The sequence below is a fragment of the Geospiza fortis genome, unplaced genomic scaffold (assembly GCF_000277835.1).
Source record: "Geospiza fortis unplaced genomic scaffold, GeoFor_1.0 scaffold237, whole genome shotgun sequence".
In the NCBI taxonomy this organism is placed as follows: domain Eukaryota; kingdom Metazoa; phylum Chordata; class Aves; order Passeriformes; family Thraupidae; genus Geospiza; species Geospiza fortis.
This window is the reverse complement of record NW_005054319.1, coordinates 4890973-4916524: the sequence shown is the minus strand read 5'-3', so window position 1 is coordinate 4916524 and position 25552 is coordinate 4890973. Positions and strand designations below refer to the sequence as shown.

The 25552-nt window shown below is 36.8% G+C and overlaps 1 protein-coding gene across 1 annotated transcript in view; it reads left to right on the top strand.

Moving 5' to 3' along the window:
• IQCK (IQ motif containing K) overlaps positions 1 to 25492 on the top strand; it is a gene marked incomplete at its 5' end in the record, with an annotated part of 33381 nt that extends 7889 nt beyond the window's left edge. The window contains 3 exons of the mRNA XM_031056571.1: positions 7071 to 7155; positions 13024 to 13135; positions 24073 to 25492. Of these exons, the coding sequence (XP_030912431.1) occupies positions 7071 to 7155; positions 13024 to 13135; positions 24073 to 24101 (226 nt within the window). The remainder of the gene's footprint in view (positions 1 to 7070; positions 7156 to 13023; positions 13136 to 24072) is intronic.
• Between the last annotated feature and the right edge of the window lie 60 nt (positions 25493 to 25552).

The following is a 25552-nucleotide window of genomic DNA, read 5'->3' as shown; positions in this document are numbered from 1 at the left end:
TTGGTACCGTGGGTTTGTGAGGATGGATGGTTGTACCAAAGATAAAATCTTTAAGATCACAGTTTTAGAAACATTTCTCTTGGAGGTAAAGCTGAACAAAACATTCCCTGCTCTCTCCTGTTCACACCCCACCCTGCTTTAGGCACCCTAATACCACCTGGTCTCTTTGGTAGGATGCTTGATTATTCTGATCAGGGCCCTACTCTGAGCTAGGAATCTCTGCCAAAATGTGTGAGGAGGGTTTGTACAATTATTGAAAACAGATCATTTCTCCAGTCTGCTTCGCCTTGAAGAGTGGCAAACCTGTGTATTGGCACAAACAAAGGATTAAAATGAAGGGCTCAGGGCAAGGTGAATAGAACAAATGAGCTGCTAAGATAAGAGAGGTGGTGGCAGGAACTGCTTTAGTCAGCTTTGCCAACAAGAGAAACACACTGTGGAATCACAGCCTGGATGACTCATAGCTTCTGTTAGTGGTGCTGCTCCTAAATAACGTAGTGACAGCTCCACAAGGACACTGGAGTGTCAGAGTCCCACTTAAGTTGATACACTTCATCTTAAATCCTCTAAACAGCTAGGCTCTTAAAATAATAATTATTAAAATTATTATTAAATAACTACTTTTAGTGATCTTATCCTAAAATTACAGATTTAAAAAATGCTGCTTCTGAAGTAAATATTATTGGAGCAAAGTGAAAGGCTGCAATATTAAATAAGAATAAAAAAAGAGAATTTATTATTATGTCCTGGATGTGTCATAAATAGTTTATTATTATATCCTTCCAGCTATCACACTTAAAATGTAATTGATTCTATGCTTTTTATTGCCATTTCCATTTCTATTTTTAAAGGAGTTTTAATTTTTTTAACAGGATTAAGAATATATAAAAGACAATATACTAAAAAGTGCTGGTGAAATTTTGATGGGAAGCATCCTCATCCCAACTATTTAGATGGGTTTATCAGTGCCAAGCAGTCTTAAAGCTTAAAAAAACCCATCAAAACAAAAAACCCCCAGAGGACTATTGTTTTTGTTCTATCCGGGATCCAGCTTTTTTTAATATATTCCATACTAGAGTATGACTTTTTTGGCTCTCCTCCAGTGCCTCCAGTTTCTTCTTTGAAGCTCAATTTTTTAGAATACTCAAAGCCACAGTCTTATGAGCTTCACTTTCTGTGCAATGCATTCCTAAATGAGATCTTGCAGCCTACTTTTCCCTAATAAGGAGACCTAAATGCTGCATCAGTTTTCAGAATTTTAAATACAAACCTTATCCCTTCCAAACCTAATTTTTGTAGGTGAAGGAGCTTGTAAAATTTGAATTTGTTTCCAGCTTTAGTGTAATAATAGCTGTGACATCTTAGTATAGGTACCTTGTCTTGCACTGAGTTCTGCATGTTACCAGTAGTGCTGACAAAATATTCCATCCCTTGGGAACCTTCAATTCCCCAGGCAGATTTCAAAAGCAGTAGAAGGAGCAGCTTCAGTGCTGACTGGTAATCTCCATATCACATGGCAGACATTTCTGTTGCCTCAAAGGACAGCTGCACCTTTCAGAGGGCAGGAAAGTGGAGTTTGAACTCAGAACCAGCCCACGTTTGGTGGGCACTTGCTGGGACACAAAGTGATGTACCCGCTCCTCCTTTTGAGACTGCTGATAGAACCAGTGGAGAAACAGAATTAGAGCTGGGAATGTTTTGTAATCCTATAAATATGCTAATGAGCGCCACAGTTGCCTTTTGTCAGCATTTTCCAGTGTGTTTCTGGTTGAGCAGCACTGAAGCTCAGTTGCAAGTAACCAAACTCTGTGTACTGAATCAGGGCCAGGGAAAGTCAGTGAGCTCTGATTATACTCTGATCCCTCTGAAATTTTACTTTTCTGGCATAGACAGCCTGAGTAACATGGCAGCATCATTTTCCAGCCTTCTTTAGCATTTGAGTGAAAGAAATACGAAGAAACCAATCAAACACTGTTCCCCTGCTCTGAAAAACACTGATATCATAAAAGCCTGTCATGTAAATTTAATAATATGATAGCATTGTTCAACATAACCCTGAACCTTACATCCAACGAGAGAGAGTGGTGTATGGTATATGCACCTATCTTAGGAACAAGCATTTCCTGGCTTTTGAAGTTCAGATAAAAAATAATTCACAAGATTTTTTAAATCTACATTTTCTTCTTTTTTATTAGAGATATTTACTTGCTACTCAGTTCAGAAGGACACGTTTCCTGGTTTAATCTATCTGTGTGAACCAAAACAAGTGTACAGACACACAGAAAATAACTTTATCATGGCTTTACTGAAGTGGGCAGCTAAGATATAAACGATGACTAAATTTGGAGTAGTGGCTTTTTGCCAAATATCTGTATACACATATATATACATTGATTATTTTGTTCTCCCTCCCCCAGATATTTTAATTGGGTGAAGTCTGCTGGTCTCAGCTGCCTTTACAGTTGACTTCATTGTCAGCTCTCAGATGGCCAATAGGGGTAATTTTGCACGGGTGACTGATTTTTTTTTCTTTCCATAATATGCCCAGTTTCTACAGGCTGTGCTTTCTGCACACTGCTATATTTCACTGCTTTGTGTCTAATCCAGCCATGTTTGGAGTGTGCTAGGTTTGCCTTATATGTTCTTCTTTAATTTTCTTTAGTAATTTGAGCTTTAAATAACATTTTATTGTAATAACAGGAAATCCAACAAATACATCTCTGTGGATGTTATTCTGTGTGTTTCCAAGTAAAAATTGCCATTCAAGTAATGTGGCAGAATTCAAGTTAACAAAGGAAAGATTTTTTACTTAAAAACTGTGTGTTGAAAGACTGCAGAAATTTTCTGTGTAAAGTATTTATATTTTGTAATGGTGCTTTATGGGGTTGAAGGTGTTATGGCTGTAATATCTGCTGCATTAAAAATGCTTTAATTTATGTAAAGGTTGTCAAAATGGCAATGAGAAAATGTAGAACTTATTAGTGCTTTGTGACATCTTCCTAATGCTGCTGTTGGAGCGCTAAGGGGAGTTTTTCATGTTTTCAGCATACAAAGCCTGACCTAAAGTACACAAACATAGATGGGAATTTTCCCATTGACATGAGTGGCCTTTGGAACAGGTCCATGTTTGGTTTCCTTCAGTCCAGGCCCACAGACACTCTCACAGACTGCATAAATATTGGTCCTAGGAGGGAGAAAGCTGAGGCAATGCTTTGTGACTTCCAAAATATGTGGCAAGTATGCAAGCACAGGAGAGCTGAGCTGGAGCACTAAAGTGGGCATGTCCTCCCAAGGAGAGCCTGCTGAGGCAAGAAACCCACTGTAAGTTTCAGACAGAACTGAAGACAAAAGATTCTTGCTCTGCTATTTTTTGGCATGTTCTCATTACAAAGATTTCTTGCTGTGCTTCCTCTAATTCCTCTGACATTCTGGTTACAAATCACCTGTTCTGCCTCAGTCTCCTGTTGGTTACATGACTCTGCCTCCCCACATAACAACTTGCTCATGTTAGCTCCACACTGTCTTGTCTTTTCTTCATTATAAATAGATAAGCAAGTATATAAATAGTTGGTATGTGTTAAACAGTTGAATGCATATTATCACTATGGTCACTTTGATAACACTCTCAAATGTATTTAGAACATTTTAAAATTCAATTCACTATTGACAGTATAAAGGGGCTTTTATTTGGATGAAGAGTTCAGACTCCTGCAACTAGCAGGAGTCACACTTCAAGATGTCTACTTGGTTGCAGTTCCTTTTTTAAGAAGTTTAAATTTGGTTATTCCCACATTTACAATCCTTCAAAAATGTGCTCTCCCTATAATGCACTAAAATGTTTTCTTGTATATTGTAAGGATTTTTTCCCTCAAATACTAATAATCTTATTCTTGTGCATTTAGACTGTTGCAAAAGAAAATAAGTGATTAGGAATTTATTTCTGACTATGGAATATTTGTATTAATACTGAAAATGTTACAAAGAAAGGTCTCAGTTCACACTCTGTCTGACCTGTGAAAATGTTCCAGGGTATTTTTGTCAAGTGTCTGTGGGAATATTTCCCTGGAAATCTGAGAGGCTCATACAGTGCCTTTGTAATATTTGATCAATATATGTAATTGATTTTAAATACCAGGTCAGATGAATCAGTACTTCAGTGTCTGATTGCTTATGAACCACCATTTTCCTGCTTTTTGGGTAAATGACCTTAGTATTTATAAGCAGAGGTTTTTGAGACTTTTATTTTGAATCAAAACAATACATTTTCATTATTGCACACTTTTGGGGATTTGGATAGGTATGTAAGAAGAAAGACCTAAGGAAGGCAGCTGTTGCTGTAGTGTTTCTAGATTCTGTTATGAGGAATAAGAAATTTTGACTGTTTTGGAGACAAGAAAATGGAAGGACTCTTTTCCTCCCTTTTCGGAATTCTTTATGAACCCCATCTTCTGTCCATGGGGAAATCAGATACATGTATTCATTAAGAACTTTTTTCAATGCCTCCTACATTTATTTAATGCAAGTCTGTTTTGTATCTTCTGGATGTGAAATTCCACTTTCCTAATGTCATATGAATAGTGAATATCTCACAGAATCAAGATCTGTACCAGTCTGCTCAGAAAGCAAGAAACATGTTTCTGGAATTTAACTTTGGTCAGTGTCTGCTTTATGCAGATTTGGTAAAATAAAACACTTAAGAAAAATCTTTTTTTAATGCTCTTTTACAGGTGCAACTTGTGTTAAACAATACATGTATATCTCAATACATATCATAATAATGTTTCATAATAGTGTTTCATATGTGGGTTTTTAAGATTGTGCATGATCAAGGACTAAATAAGCAGAATGCAGTGTACATTGTACTGTCAGTTTGCATCTTGCAGGCATCCAGCTGTCTTCTGCCACAAATGACAGACTCCTCTTCCCCTCCTTGGCTGCTGAGGGGTGATTGCCTCTGCTCAGATCCTATTTTTATTTGACCTGCAGACAATTGTGTATATTCTCCATTTATTCCCTTAGACCAAACCGGACCTGGCATGACATCTGGTCTTTAAAGCTGTGCCATTGAAAGGATTGATATCTGCCAGTGACTGTCATACTAAAAAGGAAATCCTGTTCTTGCTTGATTTTTTATATTGCTTTCTCAGTTTTAGTGTTGGATTATAAGCTAGACATTTTTATATTTTGAAAATGAAAGCAAAGAAATGCTAGAGTTGACCTTGCAGGCTAGGAGAAATCTCAAGTTGTTCTTTGGAGATGTACTTGTTCCTAGAGAAAGTTCAGTGCTTTGATATAACTGCTGTAAAATATGTAGGTCTTCCTGTGATTTTTCCTAAGTTTTGGTTTTCAAAAAGATCTAAAATAGAACAGAGGATGAAAGCCTATCAGGGAAACCAGCACAGTCCAGCTTCAGATTTTTAAGTCTGATTATAAGAAGCTGTTATCTCAGAAGCCTTGGTTGTCCAGCACTTATGATTTCCCCTGAGCAGGAGAAATGCTAATTAATATTCACAGGGCTAAGACAGTTTAGCTCAATGGAGAGACTGCTTTTTATTTTTGCCTTATTTCGACTTTTCCAAACAGACCAAGGTTTTACTTCACATTAAAATAAATGTAGGCCAAAACCCAGCTGACATGATGATGAGACCAATTTAGCTGAGTACACAGGCTGAGCCAGTGGAGTCAGTGTAGCATTAGATAAGAGCTGAGGCTGTGCTCCAAGTTGAAATGCTCCTGCAGTGAAGACAAGCCCTAAGAGAAAGATGTCAGAGAGCATAGGAAGCTTACTAGGGCAGAGACTAATATGAATGAAATTAAGTGAAAGGAAAATGTGAGCTGTCAAGCCTCCTAGCTTGGCCTGTAATATGCCATAAATAAATTTTCAAAAGATATTGCAGCCTTTTAGCCAGAAAATGTAAGACTGCATAAATAAATGGCTTGTTATTGATGGGCTTCACAGTGTCTTTATAATATAAATACTATAGATCATGTTCCTTCCTGGGCTCTGTGTGTCTGTAGGTGGGTGCTGCATCCAAATCCATCGTGTTGTGCTCTTCCAAGTCAAGGCTGTGTTCAGTCTGTTCCCCATGCAGGGAGAGTGGCTCTTGGCAGCCATTCTAATGCTGTGCCAAGGCTTCTCTTTAGAACTGGTATTTTCATGAGCTGCAGGGTTATTACACTGTAGTTCTTTGGCTGCAAATTACATTTCTCATAAAAAACCGTATAGAAGTAAATTTTGTTTTGTCCTTTCCAAGGGATGATTTTTATTATATCATTGTGTCTGAGAAATAAATCATCACCCATAGAAAATGGCTTTTGGGAAGCAAAGTTTGATATAGTCATTTGAGGTTTTGCTAGTGATGGCTGAATTTAATTACTAGCTTGTTCCCATTAAAATTGGTAGCAACAGAATCACCAAATGTGCTTTCAAGCTACCATATATTTTGGCTGAAAATGGTTGAGTTCAGAAATGTATTACATTCTTTTATCACCAAAAGAAAGTATACATGGTATCAAAAGTAAAATTTCAGCACTTTAAGAACGTGTTTAGACCTTTCTAAACACAGATTCATGCTATGCAGATAGGATAATCATTATTTTTCAGCCCCTTTTAATTTAAAGTGAGGCCATAATGTAAATGAATGTGCTAAGATATGTTTATATTCAGTGTATTTCATGTAATAAACATTTACATATAAGTCTGTTCAGTGTGGCAGACACACACTAAAACCTTCCCTGCTTTACAAATGGCAGAGTGCTTCCCTTGCCCACCTCCCACTGCCACCCCAAACCTTACCATAATAGGGGGGTTTGAAGCACATGTAGAAGAGTAAGAAAGATGACTGTGCTTGATGTGCCATTTGTACATTATTGTTTTAAGAAGGAATTCTTGTAGTGTATATCACAATATATTTGTAAAGGAGACATTCTTTGTGCATTTTGTTTTCAGAACAATAAGAATTTGTGTCTTTCAGGCTCCTGAACACCATTTCCCTTTTTGATAAAATATACTGTTAGGGAAGAAAGTGTTTTACATTTATAGACTGTCTGTTAAATTTATTTTTTTTAAGTCCTAGACCACCAGTTCCTCTGTCTCTGCTTCTATCAGAAGAAGAAGCAAGCATACTAATCCAGTCCTTCTGGAGAGGTTATCGGGTAAGAGGAATCTATAATTATTGTGCTTGATGTTGAAAACTGTAGGACTGTGAAGGCCCCAGGGAAAATCCTTACATAAATTTTAAGTAGGGGATACTATAAATAGCTGCTGAGACCCCTATGGTTCATTGGCTTTGGATGTTGCTCTGCCTTATGCCTAGTGACTTCAATTTTTTCACAGGCATTTATGCTGATGTAATCTCACTGTTTTCCTCAACAACAAAAAAATCCACAGAAATTCGATTTTCCAATGTACAATTAACACTGAACAATTTTCTTTCTTTAACTGAAAGTTGCTTTGGGTAGCTCTCAAGGATGGAGTGTTATTTTGCTTCATGCAGGGATATGTGAGTAAGTGTGGAGATGCATGAGGAGGATTGGTGAGGTTTGTTGGGAAATAAAAGCATCCAGAAAGAAAGGACAAGGAATTGAGACCAAGAATGAGAGATTTATGAGAGACATGAAGGCTGTTGTTCAAGGAAACTGGAAACAAAATGACAAGCAGATGTTGTAAGGCTCACTAGTAACACAGCACTAGTGCCATTCCAGTTTAAGGGGGAAAAGCAAGGTGCATAAAATAAATACAAAGAAAATTGTCCAGTGCTATTATTTTGGAGGGTAACAACCATGCTAACCCTAGGATACTAAATAAATTATTTTGAAAATCCTGAAGAAGTTCTGTCAAATATATATTTTTTTAAGCTCTAATACCTTCACACTTCAGGAAGAAATGGACTTGAAATTCAGGTGACTTTGGTGATGAAGAAATGTCTTTGACTTCCTTTATCAAAACTTAAGCTTCTAAGTAGCCTCCAGATATAGCAGCAATTTTGTTGTGATGGACAGTGAGACATCTCTGGATGTCAGGTGTTCTTTAAATAACAATCAGTTTAAAACACTCTCTGTTAAGTTCTCTACTATTTTTAACAAGCATGTATATATAAGTGGCTCCTGTAATGTGCTGTGCTGCCAAAGACAATGAAATACCTTGAAATGTTCTTCTTGACTTATGGATTTTTGTGTCTTTCTGCTTGTTTGTTTCCCATTATTTTTCTTTTTTTTAAACAGAGACAGCATTGACACTAACGTTAATTAGCACTGACAGTATCCCTGCAGGCATCCTTACAGTGGGGGCAGCCATTATCCAATAACAGTTCTGTTTGCTGAACACTGCAAGGTTGCTCAGATATCTTCTGCTGCTCTGAAGGCTTCTGAAGGGCACAATCCTTCTTTGCATAGATGAACTTCAGGGTTTTCACACTGGTATTTATCACTCTAAACCAATTCCCAGAAATGAGAGAGAAATTCTAGCTATAAAAGGTAGGAGACATAAAAAATAATTCAGGCTATAAAATTAGCTATTAATGTTTTACCTTATTTGAGGTGAAAGAACATGGGGTTTTAAAAATTAAAAATTGTAATCAGAATATAAAATAAAAACCATTTGTAACAAATTACTACATAGGGCAATGTGTTATCCTTGGGCTTGCAGATTAAGAGAACACTAAGTTTAAATGGGATTTCATCACATTAATGATAAGTATATTATGAAAAATAGCCAAAGAATTCAGATTTTTTGCTTTTAAAATAAATAGCTCAGTCAGTTAACACTGATTTAATGTTAATAGCTGGTAATAACTGAATACTTACAAATAATGCCTTTTTGCATTCTAAAGATATTTTTGTGTCAAAATTTTAAACTATTTTCTGAAGTTTTTCATTAAACCTTGTTTTATAATTCAGAGGATTTAGAATTTTGAAATACTGCTTTTGAAATAAAAATTGCTACAGTGTGATAATACTGGATAATTAAACATGAGCACACAGACAACATGACAATGTGATGGGGAGACAGGTACTTCATCCTTGGTCTTCTAAGATACATCTTCTATGGACTCAGACCATTTTTTGAGGTATTTTCTTGATAATATTGATTCAGGCAGTAGAGTTTTTTTAGTTATATAACTGACTGAGTATCAGTCTTCTCTTGATACTTCACTTGTTTCTGCTACCTCCAGCTGTTTGCCAGTATCAAAAACACATGGCAAAAAATGCAAAAATGGATCAGGCAATAAAGGTTTTCTATGTGAAGGGGGAAAAAGCTACAGAATCTTGAGAACTCTGATAAATAAAGCAGGATCAAAATGGTAAATTCATCCTTATCTGCAGCACATTTCAGAAAAACACTTGTTTAACTGTTGTTGTAATAATTAATGGCTGCCATCAACCAAGTCCTTGCTACAATCTTTCATACAAAGACATTGATGGGCACTCTGACAATTATTTCAAGTTTAATCAAGAACTGAATTCCAGAACAAATAGCAGTGGAAAATAGAGCTGCTGAGTTCTCTGAGGGGGTTACAGAAAGGAGGACACCATCTTGGGAGGGCTCCGTGAGGGCCAGGAGGAGCACTCATGTAAGACTTGAGCAGCTCTGTCATCAGAATTCTTCCTTTTCACTTTCCACCATCGGTTTTTATTGAGGTTCCATTCATCTGTCACAGGCCAAGGCAGTATTCAGCTTGGTGTCAATTTTCCAGGCTCTTTTCCAGCAAAATATGATATATTCCTTCACCCCTCTACTGCAGAATCTCTGCTTAGTGCCTTTTTTTAAAATGGGCTCTTTTTAATCTTTAAAATTTGCATAACTATTCCAGACTAACAGAAATTTTTCATTAATAGAATTTCCTCTGATATCTGTGAGTGGACCTTTAGTGTTATCCTTATCTGCTGTGCTACATGTTCTCACCTAGCACTGAAAGCATGGGGGTTTGGACTAAATCTTGTAATATCTTAGAGTTGAAATTGAACAGCACTATGTAAATATTCAGTGCTATTTTATACACATCCTTTGAGCAAAAGCTCAAGATAAAAATGCTCCAATTTTGTTTTGTATCTTGCAAGGCATAGTTGTACTTTTGCTATCACAATATAAAATAAAAACCATTTCAGTTTATATCTGTTTATATAAAGTTTATATCACAGTTTATCTTGCTTTCCAGCAAGCTGTGGCTACCAGCAAAGGCTTAAACCCAGAAGGTCACACAAATATTCCCTGTTTTTTACAGCAAGTGTAGGAGTGAACTCTCCCTTCAGAGCTAAGAGCCCTCCAGGGCTTCAGGCAGTGCTGGGCTGCAGGAGACACATGTCAGTTGCTTGGACAAGATTCTTGACTCTGTCTTTATTTGCCTGGAGATTTTGCTGCTAAGTCATGGCTTTTTCATCATGCTAGCATTGCACTCTGGTTTCAAAGCAGAAGAACTTTCTAAGGCATTATCAGTAGGCTAAACTGCATTACAACTGTGCTGAACTATAATCTATTAAGCATATTTGGAACTTTTAATGTATTTTGTAACATTCCTGTCGCCTGTTTTACTGCAGGTGGCAAATCTGTGTTTTTCCTTTTTTGGTCACTTTTCTAAAAAGACACTTTGTTCTGGAAGCTCATTTTGCTGCTTGGATTTAATGCTGACTTTGGAGTATTTGAGCGTCTGACTCTGCCTTTATCTCAGAACTCTGTATTTCCCTGGGTATTTCACTGCACTGCCGCTGTTTTATTTGCTTAGGGAGACTATACAGAAGCTACTATACTTGCCTTTTATCTTTTAACTGTTAGGAATTATTGTCTTTATGTTCAATATACAGAGACAGCTGTGGCCCTGTCACAGGCCAAAATACAGGTCTTACACAGCTGAGGTTGTAAATGGACACATCATGTTTTCAGAAATTTTATATTTAGATATAGAGGTAGTAGTTTCTCTATCTCCCTGCCTCTTGCACTTCTGTCATTTATATGCTTGTGTCCCATAAGCATTTCCTTAACCCTTTCCTGTGCAGACAAACTGACTCCATGTAATAAGGAGTTATTTGGCTTATAAAAGCATATATGGCAGCATAAAAGAAAAAATGTCTCTTGCAAGCCTAAAGAAATTATCCTGTGTTTGGATTATATTTTATGTTTGAAAATAGTATTTGATAGATTTAATAGAACATTATCTCTTTTTTTTTTGGTATAGCTGAAGATGCCACTTGTAGCTGTAACTTCTTTAAGTTTCAAAATTTCATAGAAACCTTGTAAGAAGCCCTTATAAGTTTTATAGAAGATACAACAGAACTATATCAGTATAATGGAATATTATTGGAGCTCTAAGATGTATCTGATCTTGAGTCACTGAGCAAAAGTCTGTTTTTATTGATCAAGTAACCTTGTATTGTATTTCTGCCCTGCCAGTGCACTGTCTGAAACATAGCAAGTTATCTTCTCCTAAGTGGATTGAAAAGTGCTATGGGAGTTCAGCTACTGTTTATTGCATTCTTAGCTGCAGCACAGAGGAGAAATCGTGGGAGGAAAGAATACTTTTGATAAATAATTTAAACTGTTTTTCTTTAAGGTTTGGGGTTTTCTATAACTAGTGGAAAACTAAGTTGTGCTCTTTTGCTCTGTATGTGTCTCAGTAAAGTGGAAGAAAAGCAGAGTGTAATGGAGAAGAGCATTTAATAGAGTTCAGGTCACAGAGCAAACTCTTCACCATATCCTGTAAGAATACAAGATACACAATTCTATTTAGAAAATTTCTAGGGAACTAAGTCATTATCTTCCTGCAAGCAAAAATGTGTCCAGGAGAAACTGAACTCATTGCTGCTTGTTTTTACCACGTTTTTTCACTTCAGACTGAATTACTAGGACATTGAACCTTAGAATCATGGAATGGTTTGGGTTGGAAGGAACCTTAAGGATCATTCATTTCCAGCCCTGCTGCCATGGGCAGGGACACTTTCCCCCAGAGCAGATGCTCAGAGCCCCATCCAACCTGGCCTTGGACACTGCCAGGGATGGGGCAGCCACAGCTTCTCTGAATGTAGTCCTGAAACAGAATGACATTTTTATATGTAACATTTAGGAAAAAAACCCCAAACCTAAGAAACTGCATTTTAAAAATAATTCTATTACAATTTGAGTATGACTACAAGAATAATCCCCAGTGTCCAAGGTAATGCTGGCCTGTCCCTTTCCACTGCTGTTCAGGACAGGATCTCGTGCACTAGAGGCAGTAATTGTGTGAATGCCAGCCATGGGCAACGCACTTCTAATTAATCAAATCCTGCTACAACAAGTGGAAGTAGCAGAGTGGTAAAAGCTGTTGATGGAGCTGGTTCACTTCTATGTTAGTGGGAGCTACACCAGTACAGAAACAATACTAGAAAAATTCAGCTTACATCTAAATCAAATCAAAGCCTTTGACTGCTGTATTTTTTTTTTTTTGTGGAAGCAGAATTATGCCTTTCATGGGGTGATTGACTGACAAAGAATAGGTACCATGTAATGCAGTCCAATTACTTTAAATAACAGATTAATGGCTCTCCTGTTTGTGAAAATTGTGTGGGTGGGATTGCCAGTCAGCCTATTTGCAGCTGATGGCAGGTGTGAATCAGGTTGATGGAATAAATTTTCTTCTGCATGACCCTTCATGCTCCTCTTCTGCTCCATTATTTTGGTCAGTGCATTGGTTTTATAGTGTTATGCTTTTCTAAAGGCACTAACTCCCTTCAGCATAAGGCTTTAAATTTTAATTAACTCAGAGAATTAGCATCTCACTGCAATCTCATTCCCAGGAGTCCTTGGTAATCAAAGTGATCCCCTAATAGACATATTTATGTTTTCAATTGGATTTGCCAATTATGTGGATTTTATTTCTGTGTAAGCTGAAAACTGTAAACCTCTGGGATTTTGCTTGTACCTCAGGCCCAGCAAAGAGGATGGCTGTCACATATTTTCCCTGCCACAGCCTTGTGAAAAAAATTGTATCCTCATCCTGAAAACACAAAGGTATATAATTTTAGTTTTCTTTTCTGATTCCCCTTTCCCAGGTTCGTTGTGATAGCGAAATACAAGAGCTCCGTCAGTGGCAAAAGAAGCTGAGAGAGGAGAGGTACATTCATGAGGTGGTGAGAAAATTCTGGGCTAAACAAGAAGCCAAAGGTTAGTGAATTAAATTGTGGGGTTTTTGGTTGGTTTGTTTGGTTTTTTTTTTACATTGTGTTGAATTTTTATACTTTGAGTTGTCTAAAAAATAGGCCACACAGTAGGACACTGAGCCCGAGAGAGAAGGTAATGTCTGGTGGAAACACTGGGCTGTTTCTTCATAGTCAATACTTACTCAGCTTGAGTTGCCTGTGCAGCTGAAAGTGGCAATGAAAAATACAATACAGGGTCTAAATTCAATATTTTTGGAAAACTATGATAATTTGCTGGCACAGTATTTTCTAGGGCAGGATTAGACACTTACCAGCTACTCATCATGTAAAGCTGATTTTTACCAGATGGGCTGTAGTACAGTTTTTCTGGACTGTGGAATTTCTATCTGGTAAATATTCTATTGGCATTTTCCTGTAGTTATTTACAGCAGAATTTGGTCTGTACAGTTCTAAAAAGAAAAAATAGAAAACAAACTCAAACAACCTAAAAAATTGCCAAGGGAAATAAAGCCAGATTGCTTCTGGCACTGTAATGTATTATTTTTTTGTCCTGTTTGTGGACAAAGCTTTACTGACAGAGCCAAGTTACCATTCACTTAAGCACACAAATAATCATCATCATCTTTGCCCTGAACTACAGGAGAGTGACAAGTTTTGGTGGTAGGAATTTGTTACAAAGGCTCTGTAGATTCTCCAAACATTTATTTATATTTATATTGCAGTTTTAATCTATGAAATACCAGGTTTTATTTACCAATCTTTGAAATTGCCTAAGGGATATTTTATAGGCTCTTTTATAGGATATTTTAATGAAAATAATTAATTTTGAGGAACAAAATCATACATCACAACAAGGCAAAACTGTGTTTATATGTGTTTGTACATATGGGGTGCTCATATGCAGTAAGGAAAGCAGAATTCCTGGTTTCAGTAGCTTAGACCTAGAAGATTAAATCATGTAATAACAGAGCACAAAAATGATGAAAAGGCAAAATCAGTGAGACATTGTCTTCCAGCAGACTTGACTGACAGAAAGAAAATTTTGGCAGAGCAACCAGTTTTCTTCAAGTGGGATTTCATAGCCTCTCTACTACAGTTTATTCTGAGTTGACTTGGTGAAAAAATGTGGGCATCTTTTATTTTTAAAAGAAAACATAGATATATCTGGCTTTAAGTATCTGAAAACAGTGAATTCAAATTTCCTATCATAAAATTATTTTCATTATAAATTTAAAACATAAAAGATGGGTTTTTCTTTTTGTAATACATGGTTAATTCTGTCAGAGTTAATTGTTGGAAGATTGCATTTCTGGGAAGAATGATAGAGGTTGACCTCACAGGCTTGCTAATGCCTTTTAAGTGATTGCAATTTAATGTTTGTGGCTTGGACTCTGTTTTCAATTTGTTAATATTTTTATCATTTCATCAAGGCATTTTTTTTCACACATTCCATTGTCCATGATACCAGTAAAAGTTAGATATGCATGTTTCCCACTTCTAAGAAACAAACCTATATATTCACAACACAGCAGTGTGGAAAAGGATGAATATGCTATTAGGTGATTACACAGTCATAGTTTGCAGTCTTCATGCATGTAAAATCTTAAAGGGGAAAATTACAAGTTGATTTTCAGAGGACAAGGTGAACCATTCTCAGAATGCTGCAATGAAGAAAAATAGGGGCTAAGGGTGGACTGTTCATTTGACAGTTGAATTAATTAAAAATCTCCTGTGTCTGAAGAAATTTAATCTTCCTGTAAACTATACTTAAGTTGTTTTGGAGACTTATGTAGTGGAAAGACTTCCTTTGCCAATTGTTTCAAAAGGAAAAACAAATTTCCTTTTAATCACTCTCACAGAGCTTTCCTGTCATCAAATCATTTATTTTAGGACTCTAGGACACACAGCTGTTTCATCACATCAAAGAGAGTTGCAAAATTACCCCTTTTCAATTTTTTTTTCTTCAACTATTGTAAGTTTATATTGCTAATATCACATCAGCTTTCAATATTATCACAATGTTTCTGTAATTTCTTAACTGAGCTCTGCTAAGTTCATTTAAGAATATCCCCACATCAAATAGCCTTGGGGCCCAGGCAGATGGCTATTTGGAAACAGCTGTACTAGTTGGAGAAGTTACTGTCCAGGGGTTTTCATTATCAATCTCAGCTGTGATGCCATACTTCATTTTGTTAGTGCTCCAGCTGCTCTTTTTTCTGCTCTCATTATCCTGCTGTTTATTAGTGTCATTAAACCCTATTTCAGTGTAAAGTCAGCAAGGTTAGTTTAACTGCTTTCACCAGTGATTCCATCCAACCCAGCTGACTTTGTGCTGGAGTGGATTGTGAACACTCACACAATAATGAATAGCAGAACACAACTACTTTTTAACCTTGTCTTTCTAAGCATTTGGTTTAACTGAATTAATTAATTTGGTTAATTCAATTAATCTCCTTTAATTAAACCACTGAACTCTTTGTATCAAGCAGACAAAGCATTTATTGTTACTAAAACCTCAGCTATCACAAATAAAACATTAAGATTCATGGTCAAAAAAGAAAAAGTTGCATTTTTAAGTAGATACAGCATATTATTATGAAATTAACCTCATTAGGAAAAATAATGATCTCTTTAATTTGTATATAACTAACTCTGTTTATTAGATCTGTAAACAGTGTTGAATCTAACTGTAGGGGATGAATGGTGAGCTGCCAAATAGCTTTTAGAAAATGATGACTCGAGCAGTAATGTGATTCTATTGACACTACTAGAAAGATCAGCATACCTTCCATGGAAATATCAGCCAAAGACTCAGTTAATGTGAGCTAATGTGAGCAGAGTCTGCTTTGTTGGGATTTCAGCACAATGAAACCTTATTGCAAGGGTCTGTTCTAGGTAAAAACATAATTTTATGAAAATGTGTTTGTATGTGATACTTAAAAAAAGATAGTAAGAAGATACTTCCCTGTTTGCTCCTGTGAAGTTCTTTAGTCTTCCCTCAGTCCATCTTTTATACTCTTTATTATTAGTTTTGCAAAGTGCTTTAGGATAGAAAGTGTGAAACTGCATGAAAATTACTTTATGCATTAATAGCACCTTGCAGGCCTGTTGACCTCTTTTAATGCATATGCTGGCAAAATTTCTTTTTGAGTGCAAAGAAAAAAGTGTGTTTCCTTCAGCATGTATCCAGGATCATAAAGCCAGAGCATTCTTGGCTGACATTTTATTTGCTATACTGCTCCACTGCTGTGTAAAATTACATTCCACAAAATGATCTATATTTAAGGTATGACAGTCCTTACTCTGAACAATTTCAGACTGAAAATGCAGAGATAAGTGTAACACTTAAGACTCAGTTTAGTGACTCACAGCTTTAGACTTGAAGGGAGAAGGAATTTTCTCTAATATAGCACAGCTGATGGGATAAATTTGTTCCACAATTTTTTACAGAATTAAAAAAATTGTTTGCTTTCTACAGAAAATACAGTTAATTAAAATTCAATCTCCAGAGAATGTGAGTGAAAAACCGATTTAGGTTCTGAGCACCATTTTGTGCAGATTTAGTACTGATGGGACAGCACTGGAAATGAAAGTGTCTGTCCTACAATGAAAGGAATTTGAAAAATATTTAAACTTTTTAATGAAAATACCAAAATCTTCATCACTTATGTGACCAAACACTGCTGACACTCTATTGCAGGGGTTACTTCTCTGCTGTTGGAAAGAGCATTGCTGCTGTTGCACAGACATTACTTTCAGCTATGTTATGTCCTGAGGGAATTTTTTCTTGTTCTTACCTGCATAAAATTTGTGAAATTTTACTTTTAAAAATCAGTATTCTTAAGGAAAATAGTAAAAGAAAAAATAGTCCTGGGTTTATGGCAATACCAATTGTGACCCTATTAGCTGGCAGGTCTTACAAATCAACCATAGCCTGGGCTTTGCAAGGCTCTTGTGTAACAGAGAGGGCACAGTGTGTGGAAAATGTACTTAAATCAAAATAAGACAGAAAGTAATCTTCACAGCAGGTGAGGAGGGTGATTTCCAGATACAGGAGGGAATTTTCTTTTGCATTCTGTTCAATTTCCAAGCTGTATTTTTCCTTTGGCAGTAGGAGTTATTACTTACCTATCTGGAGAGATTTAAAAAATACTTCTTTCATGGCAATAATCTTTTCCCTTGGGAAGATGCATCCAGCAATACTCTGAGGAACTCAACATGGAGGTGGTCTGGAAAATCCTTGCAAATATGAATGAGCTACAAGGGAGAACAGGCTGCATATTTCTGGTGCTAGGGCAGGAACAGATGCACAGTGTCAAGAAGTAAAGAAATGCAGTCACTCACTCCTGCTGCAGCTGTGATGCCTCCACCTGAACCATGAGGAAGGATTCCAAAGCTTAGTTAAACTGGAGTTAAACTGAACAGGAGAAATCCAGTCTGCATTCTTTTGAAGGATGCCTGTATGCAATCCTATCACATCAAAGCAGAATTAATTGGAGAAGAGAAAAATGCTAAATTCAGAACCCCAAAAAAATGGCTACACTGTGAAATTTCTTTAAATTCATTCCATAAACATCCTTATGAAGTTACAGTCACATGCATGTTTGTAGGACTGAGCTGTTTCCCAAAGAAAATATTGAAAAGAGGATATATTTATAAATGGGAAATCTTACACTAGGCTTAAGAGAATATTTAAAATTACTGCAGGTAATAATGTTGGATTAGGAAAAGGCATAGTCTGAATAGCTAATGGATTTCATAAAGACTGCATCTCTGTGGTTTATTTAGGAAAATTCAGTCCTGTAAAATGTAAGGAATTAATCAGTTTCATGTGAGAATTTCTTTTTTCCCTTGCCACTTTCACCAAGTGTGGTTGAAATAATTGAGGAAGATTTTAAACAAAATAATTTGTTTCTAATTTCATCTGCCCTCCTTTTACTGCAGCTGTAATTCTTTAATTAATCTCATAATGGAATTCTTGTAAGTGATCACCTCCTCATATTCTATGGTTTTACACTTTGAATCTGTTTTATTATCGTACAGATTTATACACACACACACACACACATATATATATATATATAAAGATCTTATATGTTGAATGTATTTTTCTAATAATTTGGTTTCAAACTAAGCTTTATAAACAGGTTAAAAGTGGAAGGCTGCTTGCTGTCACTAGGACACTGCACTTAAAATAATTTCACTCTCCTTTTTTTTTAAACATGACTGTACTTACAGGTATTTGGTTTTTTCTTTCTGAAAGCAAAAGTGCTGCAGTCAAAATGGTTTTAAATGGGGGCATATATATGATTGCTTTTGATTTAAAAGCACATGTATAAAATTTGACTTACATAGAACAAGACCTTAAATTTTCTTTTAAGAGAAAAAGAAAATCAAAGAACAAAGCAGTACCAAAGGCAGAGTATGTGCTGGTGGTTTTCATCAAGCTTAATTCAAAATGCTTGAGATGTTTCTGAAAGTTTAATCTTGGCACTAACAGCTGAGAATGTAGTGATAAAAGTCATAAGACTCATGATACTGAATCCAATTTATTGGTCCACACCCTGGACTCAGACATCTTTGAAAATTTATAAAGATTACAGTAACATTTAATTTCTGAAACTACGTTGGGAATGTTTGAAAAAATAAAAAGGAAAGATGATCATTTAGATAAACTGCAGCACGTGGTCTTCTGAACTGTGCTTACACAGGCACAGCAGTGGGCCTGTGAGCACAAGTCTGAACTAATCCTCCAGTACCAAAGCTGTATTTTCACTCATCACTCTGCACTTGTTAATAATCATTTGTAATGGGAAAAAAGGAAAATTGCAATTTAGTGATTTTTCTGTAATTATATAAACATATTTTTTGTTTTTTCTTTTTTTTTTTTTTTTAAGAGAGGAGAAATACTTCATGGGTTCTGCAATCTTCTTCCTTTTTCTGCTTTTAACCTTAAAAGTGAAAAACATTGGAGCATTTTTATTGAAAACGCTGCTGGTGTTTTTTGTAAGCCATTTAGATAAGCAAACCCCAAATTTCTATTTTTAACTATGGGATGTGGAGCTTTTCTCCAGAAGCCTGGATAAAAGGCTGTCACCAGCTGAAAAATAAAGCCTCCAAATAGTCCTGCAGCAAAACAAGACTTGAGACTCTTGGTTAAAAAAAAAAAAAAAAAAGAAGGGAGGAAGTGGAGCAGGGAGAGAAAGAGCATGAGCTGTAGTGGAGTGCTGAAATGGGACTCAGGGGGTACAAAAAGTGTCTGACAGACTGCAGAACCCAGGAGCTGCTTGCCGTGGCTTCCCTGGAGCCCTCCCTGTGGCATCAGTCTTTCTTACCTCATGCTTTGTTTTAGTCTGCACAAGAGTTTAAATTCGGTAACTTCACAGAACCTATCACATTTGGCAAGTTGGAATCATGTCAGAAATAAGAGGGGCTAATGGGGATAAATGCAGTTTTCATGAAGCTGCCCAGCAAATCTGGAGTTCTGGGTTTCTGCCCATGTTGGTTTCTGCCTGTAAATCCCCAAATGCTTTTAGCTGAGGACCTGCCACTCTGGGATCATTTCTATTCCTGGTCAGATCTTTGTGGTTTCATCTTTTTTTTTCTATCTTGAGTATTTACATTGAAAAAAAACTACATTAATCAGATACTCTGGAATTGCACTGGTTGCCTTTGTTCTGGATTTTCTTCTCAGTCCAGGGTTGTGTTCCATCAACTGTTGTGTTTCTGTGGCTGTCTCTTCACAAACCTCAGGTCATTGAATGATTTGGAGGGCACTTGGATACTTTTAAATAATACTCTCCAGTACATCTAATTCTCTGTAGTTTTTTCTCTCCTAGCTCAGGTGTTCATGGCTGTTGTTCATTTACTCCAATACTTGTATCTCCCCATATTTCTCTTCTTTTTGTACACCTTGAATTGTAAAAATGCCATTCAAATGTATTCTAATGAATTCTGAGTATTCCTGTCAAAATATGAGAAAAGCAATGATGCATTGCACAAACAATTTCTGCTAGAGATATTCCAGCCCTTATTTCCCATATGCATCTCTGAATGTTGGTGTTTGGAAGTCCCCTGTATTTCAGCCCTTGCTTTTTGAATCTGATCCTAAGTGAATTAAAAAATGCCCTGAAACTTTTTGTCCTCGACATTCATGAAAGCAAGTTTGTCATTTGGCAAACTCTGCTCCTGATTTGGAGAATTAGGTTTGTCTTGTCACTTTTAAAAATCCATTTTGCAGAAGCCTCTTCCTCTGAGTGATCCTCTAACAGTTCCATTTCAGATTCATGACTTACAGGAGTATCTATGGGTAGGAATAATTTCCATTTTAACATTTGTTTGGTTAATATATCTGTATTCAATAGATTATTTCCCTATCACTAGTGACTGAATATTTCCTGGAGTGAAAGGTTTCACTAATAATTGTATACAGGCAGACTTCCAATAGTAAGAGGCTAAAATTATAAACACTTTATAAAAAAACTTTCTCTTTAAAAGTCAGGTCTTATTTCAGCAAGATTGCTGGTGGCTCCAATTTCATGTTCAGGCTTCTTTGGCATTTCATTGGGAGGCTAGGGTGAAACTCCTTTCTATATATATATTTTACTCTAAGCCCCTGCTAATAAGTTATTCCAATAGATTTTCTTTAATGGATTTTCATCTTCTTATAGTCTGAGTCTGTAGTATTTTTCATTACTGTTTTCAACTGTTTAAATTACTGAATGTAGTTCTTAGACTTCTACGAAGAAGAAATGCACTCTTTATAGAGTGTGGGAGCATAAACCTTTCCTAATTTCCTGTCACAAGCCAGTTGTGTTATCCAGTAGTGCACAAAGTAGGTCATAGTTTATTCCCTGTTATGCTGAAACAACCAAGTGTCAAAACAAAACATCAGTCCTGTACATTAAGATGAGGAAAAATGATGTCTGCCATCCAAATTAGATGGTAAGGATGTTTGAACTTATTCCTTAAATAAATAGGACAAAAGCTCCAAGTTTTTTTGAATTTTCCCTTCCCAGATACATTCCAGTGCTTCCTTTAGCCATCATCTGTGTCTCAGCATTGCAGCACAGACATGACAAACTATGTCAAATGAGCTGCATTCCCCAGGAACATGGCAGACCAAGTAGTAGATGACTTTATTGTAGTAGGAGTAGAGGTCAAAAATAGCAGATAACAGTTGTGCTCCTCAAGAACACCCCCAGCTCACCTCCAAAGAAATTAATCACCCACTGGTGCTCACTATTGCAGTGGTTGCTGTAGTGTCCTATGATTTAGAATGTGCATGTGACTAAAGCAAAGTTTAATCAGGTTTTCTCACTGAAAAAATAAGAGTAAGGAGTAAAAAGTCTGAAAAATATAGTAAAGAGACTGAAACATAGTGCTAAAAAATTAAACTCTTCTGATAGGAGAAACCATATGACCTATTCAGGTAGAAATACCAGTACTAGAAGAAATAAGTGAGATGTGAGATTTTATTTTTTCTTAACCTACACTGTTACAGCACTTAAGGGCCTCAGTTCCTCTGTGTCTCAGGACTTCAAACAGGAGCTGATGTTCTAAAAGCATTCAAAATACTGATCATGCTGCCACTGAGCATGATTGTGTTATTTAATTCTAATATTGTGCCTCTTTAAATTAGGCATTCTCTGTAGATAAATTTCATACATTCAGTCACACAAACATCTTGGGATTGAAGTGCTTGTAATTTTCCTGCATCCAGCTTTCTATGAGAACAATTTTCTTGGCATTGCCCTGAGACTGGCAGCAGAGCACAGTTGCAAGCCGTGCTGTGTAAATGGCATCCTGGGGCACTTTGTTCTGCCCAGTTCTGTCCCTGTGCCTTCCCCCAGGGCAGGAACTCTTCCAGAGCACAGGGAAAGGTTTCCACTGCAGCAGAACCAGAGCTGGCATTGCCACACTGGGGGAGCTGCACGGTGACTGCAGGGATGGAATGGGAAGGGGGCTGCTCACGTGCAGATTTTCACACTTTTTAAAGTGCACTGGAAACTGAAATAAACTTTCTGAGAGGTTTCTCACTCATTAAAAGAATGATAGGACTTCTAGGACTGAAATGGCTAAAATTCAGCATAAGGAATGGTCCAGTTGTAAGCCAGGTTGTTGATGTTGACATTTACACTGTTCGTTGTGTTGTCTGAAAGATTATCAGGTGGTGTAAGTTCTTCTAAACATCTTCCTTAGGCATTTCAAAATATTTTAAGTGAGCTAGTTCAGTTTGAGGTGTCACAGCCTGAAAAATACATTTCTCCAATGGAAATTTCTAGCAAAAAAAAGGTAGCCAGGCAGCTTCTTTCTCCATCTTTCCAGCTTATCTGAATCCTGAGGACATCTTACTTTTCTATCTACACAGGAAGCAAGTATATGTCAAAAACTATTTAAATAACTGCCTGAAATCCAGATTTATGCTGACAGCCTGTGCTTCCTGCTTGGTGTGATGTGATTGGAAATTGTTATGCTTAAGTAACACAGGTTATGATAAGACAAGGACACTATTGACTAAAAGCACTGCTAGCAGATACCTAAAACACCTGCTCATTTTAATGTGAAAGTGTGTGAGCCCTAATTTTTATTAAAGATTTGCAAATTTCAGCCTCATCACATCAAGGAACATTAGCTAAAATTCAACACAATAGAATTTTTTTTGTTTACAGGACATTCATAGTCATATGGGATATTAAATCCACTCTCAATTTTTCTCCTTAACTGTACAAACAGAAACCCTAAAATCCAGAAAGGTCTTGTTCCATTGAGGCACTGGGTATGTATTGCCTTTACCATCGTAAAACAGGGTTTCTCCTGCTGCTGCAGTCTCATTTTGGGTTTCTAAGGGATTGCTGTGTCCCTCCTCATGCAGCACTTTTCCTGCATGCTTTCTATGAGCTGACATTCTCCAGGTTGGGAGCACACTGAGCACCTTAAATTAGCACATGGGCCTGCTGCAGCCCAGCATCCCTGGTATGTACCAAGAGGATTTTGTCTGCTGGTTTTCAGTTGCATGCCTTGGAAGGGTAACTAAGCTCTCCTGAAACTCTATGTTCAAAAGGGGATTTTTTGGGGGCTTATTTGGCTTTCTTTACCTCTAGCATAGCTTTTATATATAAATCTCCTAACAAACTTGTTCGATGTAAAAATGTGTATAGTACAGACACATCTTGAAATAGAAAAGCAGATTTTTTTAAGTTGAAAGGAAGTTTGTAAAATTTTAAAGTATCAAAACCAGAATAAGATAGCTGAAATCACACAAGTAGAATGAGGAACCAGACTGTTGTATCAGCAGAAGAAAAACATTAGGTTAATCTGTATTACAACATTCTGAAAGAATACAGAGCTTTGAAAACAGCTTTCACCAGGGGGTGGGACATTTTACTTTTATGTAGAGCTTTTGTTCATTTAGAATTGTTTACTCCAGCAAGCAATCCTGTGCTCTTTGTTTGACTGATTTTTCCCATTTGGCAGACCCTTAGCAATCACATGGATAACATTCTTCTTTCCACTGAGACACAGAGAAACTATTCTTTATTGACCTTGCTTGTTGTCCTAAGTGACAAAAATATATTTATATGCTAGGTGAACTGTATGACTTCATCACTGACTTTTAATTGAAAAATTCTTCAAAGCAAAAACCTCAAAGAGCTGCTCTCAATTTTTTTTTAATCCAGTGACTTCTTACTAGCAAACAGCTCTGCCCTCAGCTACACATGCACAACTCCCACAGCTGCACAAAGAACTGTGTGCAAGTATCTGAGTGCTGAAGCTGTGTCAAAACATGAAAAAAATACCATGCAAAGAAGAAATACACATTTTGGGTCTAGCAGGGGATTTTTATTTATTTATTGAGTAAGAGTATTTGCTGAGGAAGTATGGATGGTTTCTTTTCTGTTTCTGTGCCTGTTAATTTCTTTTTTTTTTTAATGGTTGCAGTGGGAAGCAAATCAGAAGAGCTGGACTAACGTACACAAAATCCTTCATCATCTCAATTTTAGTTTCCTTACTAAAATTGCAAAGCACAGAGCTCATGGACTTTGTGATACTGATTTAGAAACCCTTTTAGCATTAAAGTTTTACATGTGGGGTATTGTAAATCAAGGGCAGGTTATGTAAGGACCCAGCATGCCAGGACAAAATTCAGTTGTAGTCTAAGTGAGCACAATTCCGTTAAAACAGATGGAATGGTGCACATCTAGCCAAAAATGTTGAATCTCTATTTATCTTGTGTTCCTGAATGCTCACTTAAACCCTTTTCTGACAGGAACAAAACTCTGGATGAAATGAAAAGGGGTTTTATCCACATGTAGGCAAGTGTTAAATCTTCATTTATCATAAACTGGAGTTCTCTGACTCCTGCAGAGCTATGACAATTTACAAATCCAGGCTCTGCTCAGAATGGTCTAATTTGCAGAAATGCTGTGCCCCTGCAATTCCAATGGAAGGCAATGAGAGCTGGGGTTGCTCTGCATTTCTGCAGGGGAGAAAAAAGTCAAAGGCCCTTTTGTTACCACTTAGCACATGTGCTGGGAAAGTGTAGAATTAAGATCCCAGTGTCAGCATTTTCAGCAATCTTATGCAGGCTACTTACTTTTATCAGGTCCAAGCACAGTAAAAATCAGATTGGGCTCCTTGCTAAGGAATCTTTATTGTTTTTTTAACTTAGTCCTGTCAAGAACAGTCCTATTTATGCCTTTATAATTTCACAGTTAGAGAAGATAGTAGAACTACAAATAATTCCATGTAAGTCAAAGGTGTAGTTGTTTTGACTGAACACCTAATAAAACCTCTTGCTGTGGGTCCACATGGATTTCTTCCTTCACTTGCACAGACCTTGTCTTCACTCTTACACCAGTACCCACCCTTGGGGTTGCTCCTGGTTGGTGATGATGGTTCTTACACCAGCTCTGGAAAATCAAACTATTTGAAGAAAAAACTCGCATTCTGCACTCTTCAAACCCAGCTGAATTCTTCTGTCCTCTCCTTTTCACAAGCAATTGAACCAGAACAGGAAACTGCTGAGCCAACAGTGGAAAAAGCATCTCTTTTGTGTTAAGAGTTTGGCTGCTGAGCTCTTTGACTGGCTCATGGGTTTGATAGGTGCCAGAGCCAGGGGTAGGTGTGGGAATGTGGCCAGAGGTGGAGGAATGTGCTTTAGGAGCCCTTTCCTTCAGTTTAACACTGAGGAACTGCACCAAGGAGCAATTCTCTGTGTAGCAGTGCTCACTGCAATGGAAAAAACAATCTGTGTGGATTTTAAAACCAAGAGGACACAAACATTGTAAGTAAATAGTAAAGCCTTTATTCTCGTTAAGAACAGCATTTTGAAAATAAAACATTTGCCCATGCTTTACAACCTTTGTAGTTTTGTATACTTATGTACAGTCATCATGGTACACATTGATTGTCTTGAAAA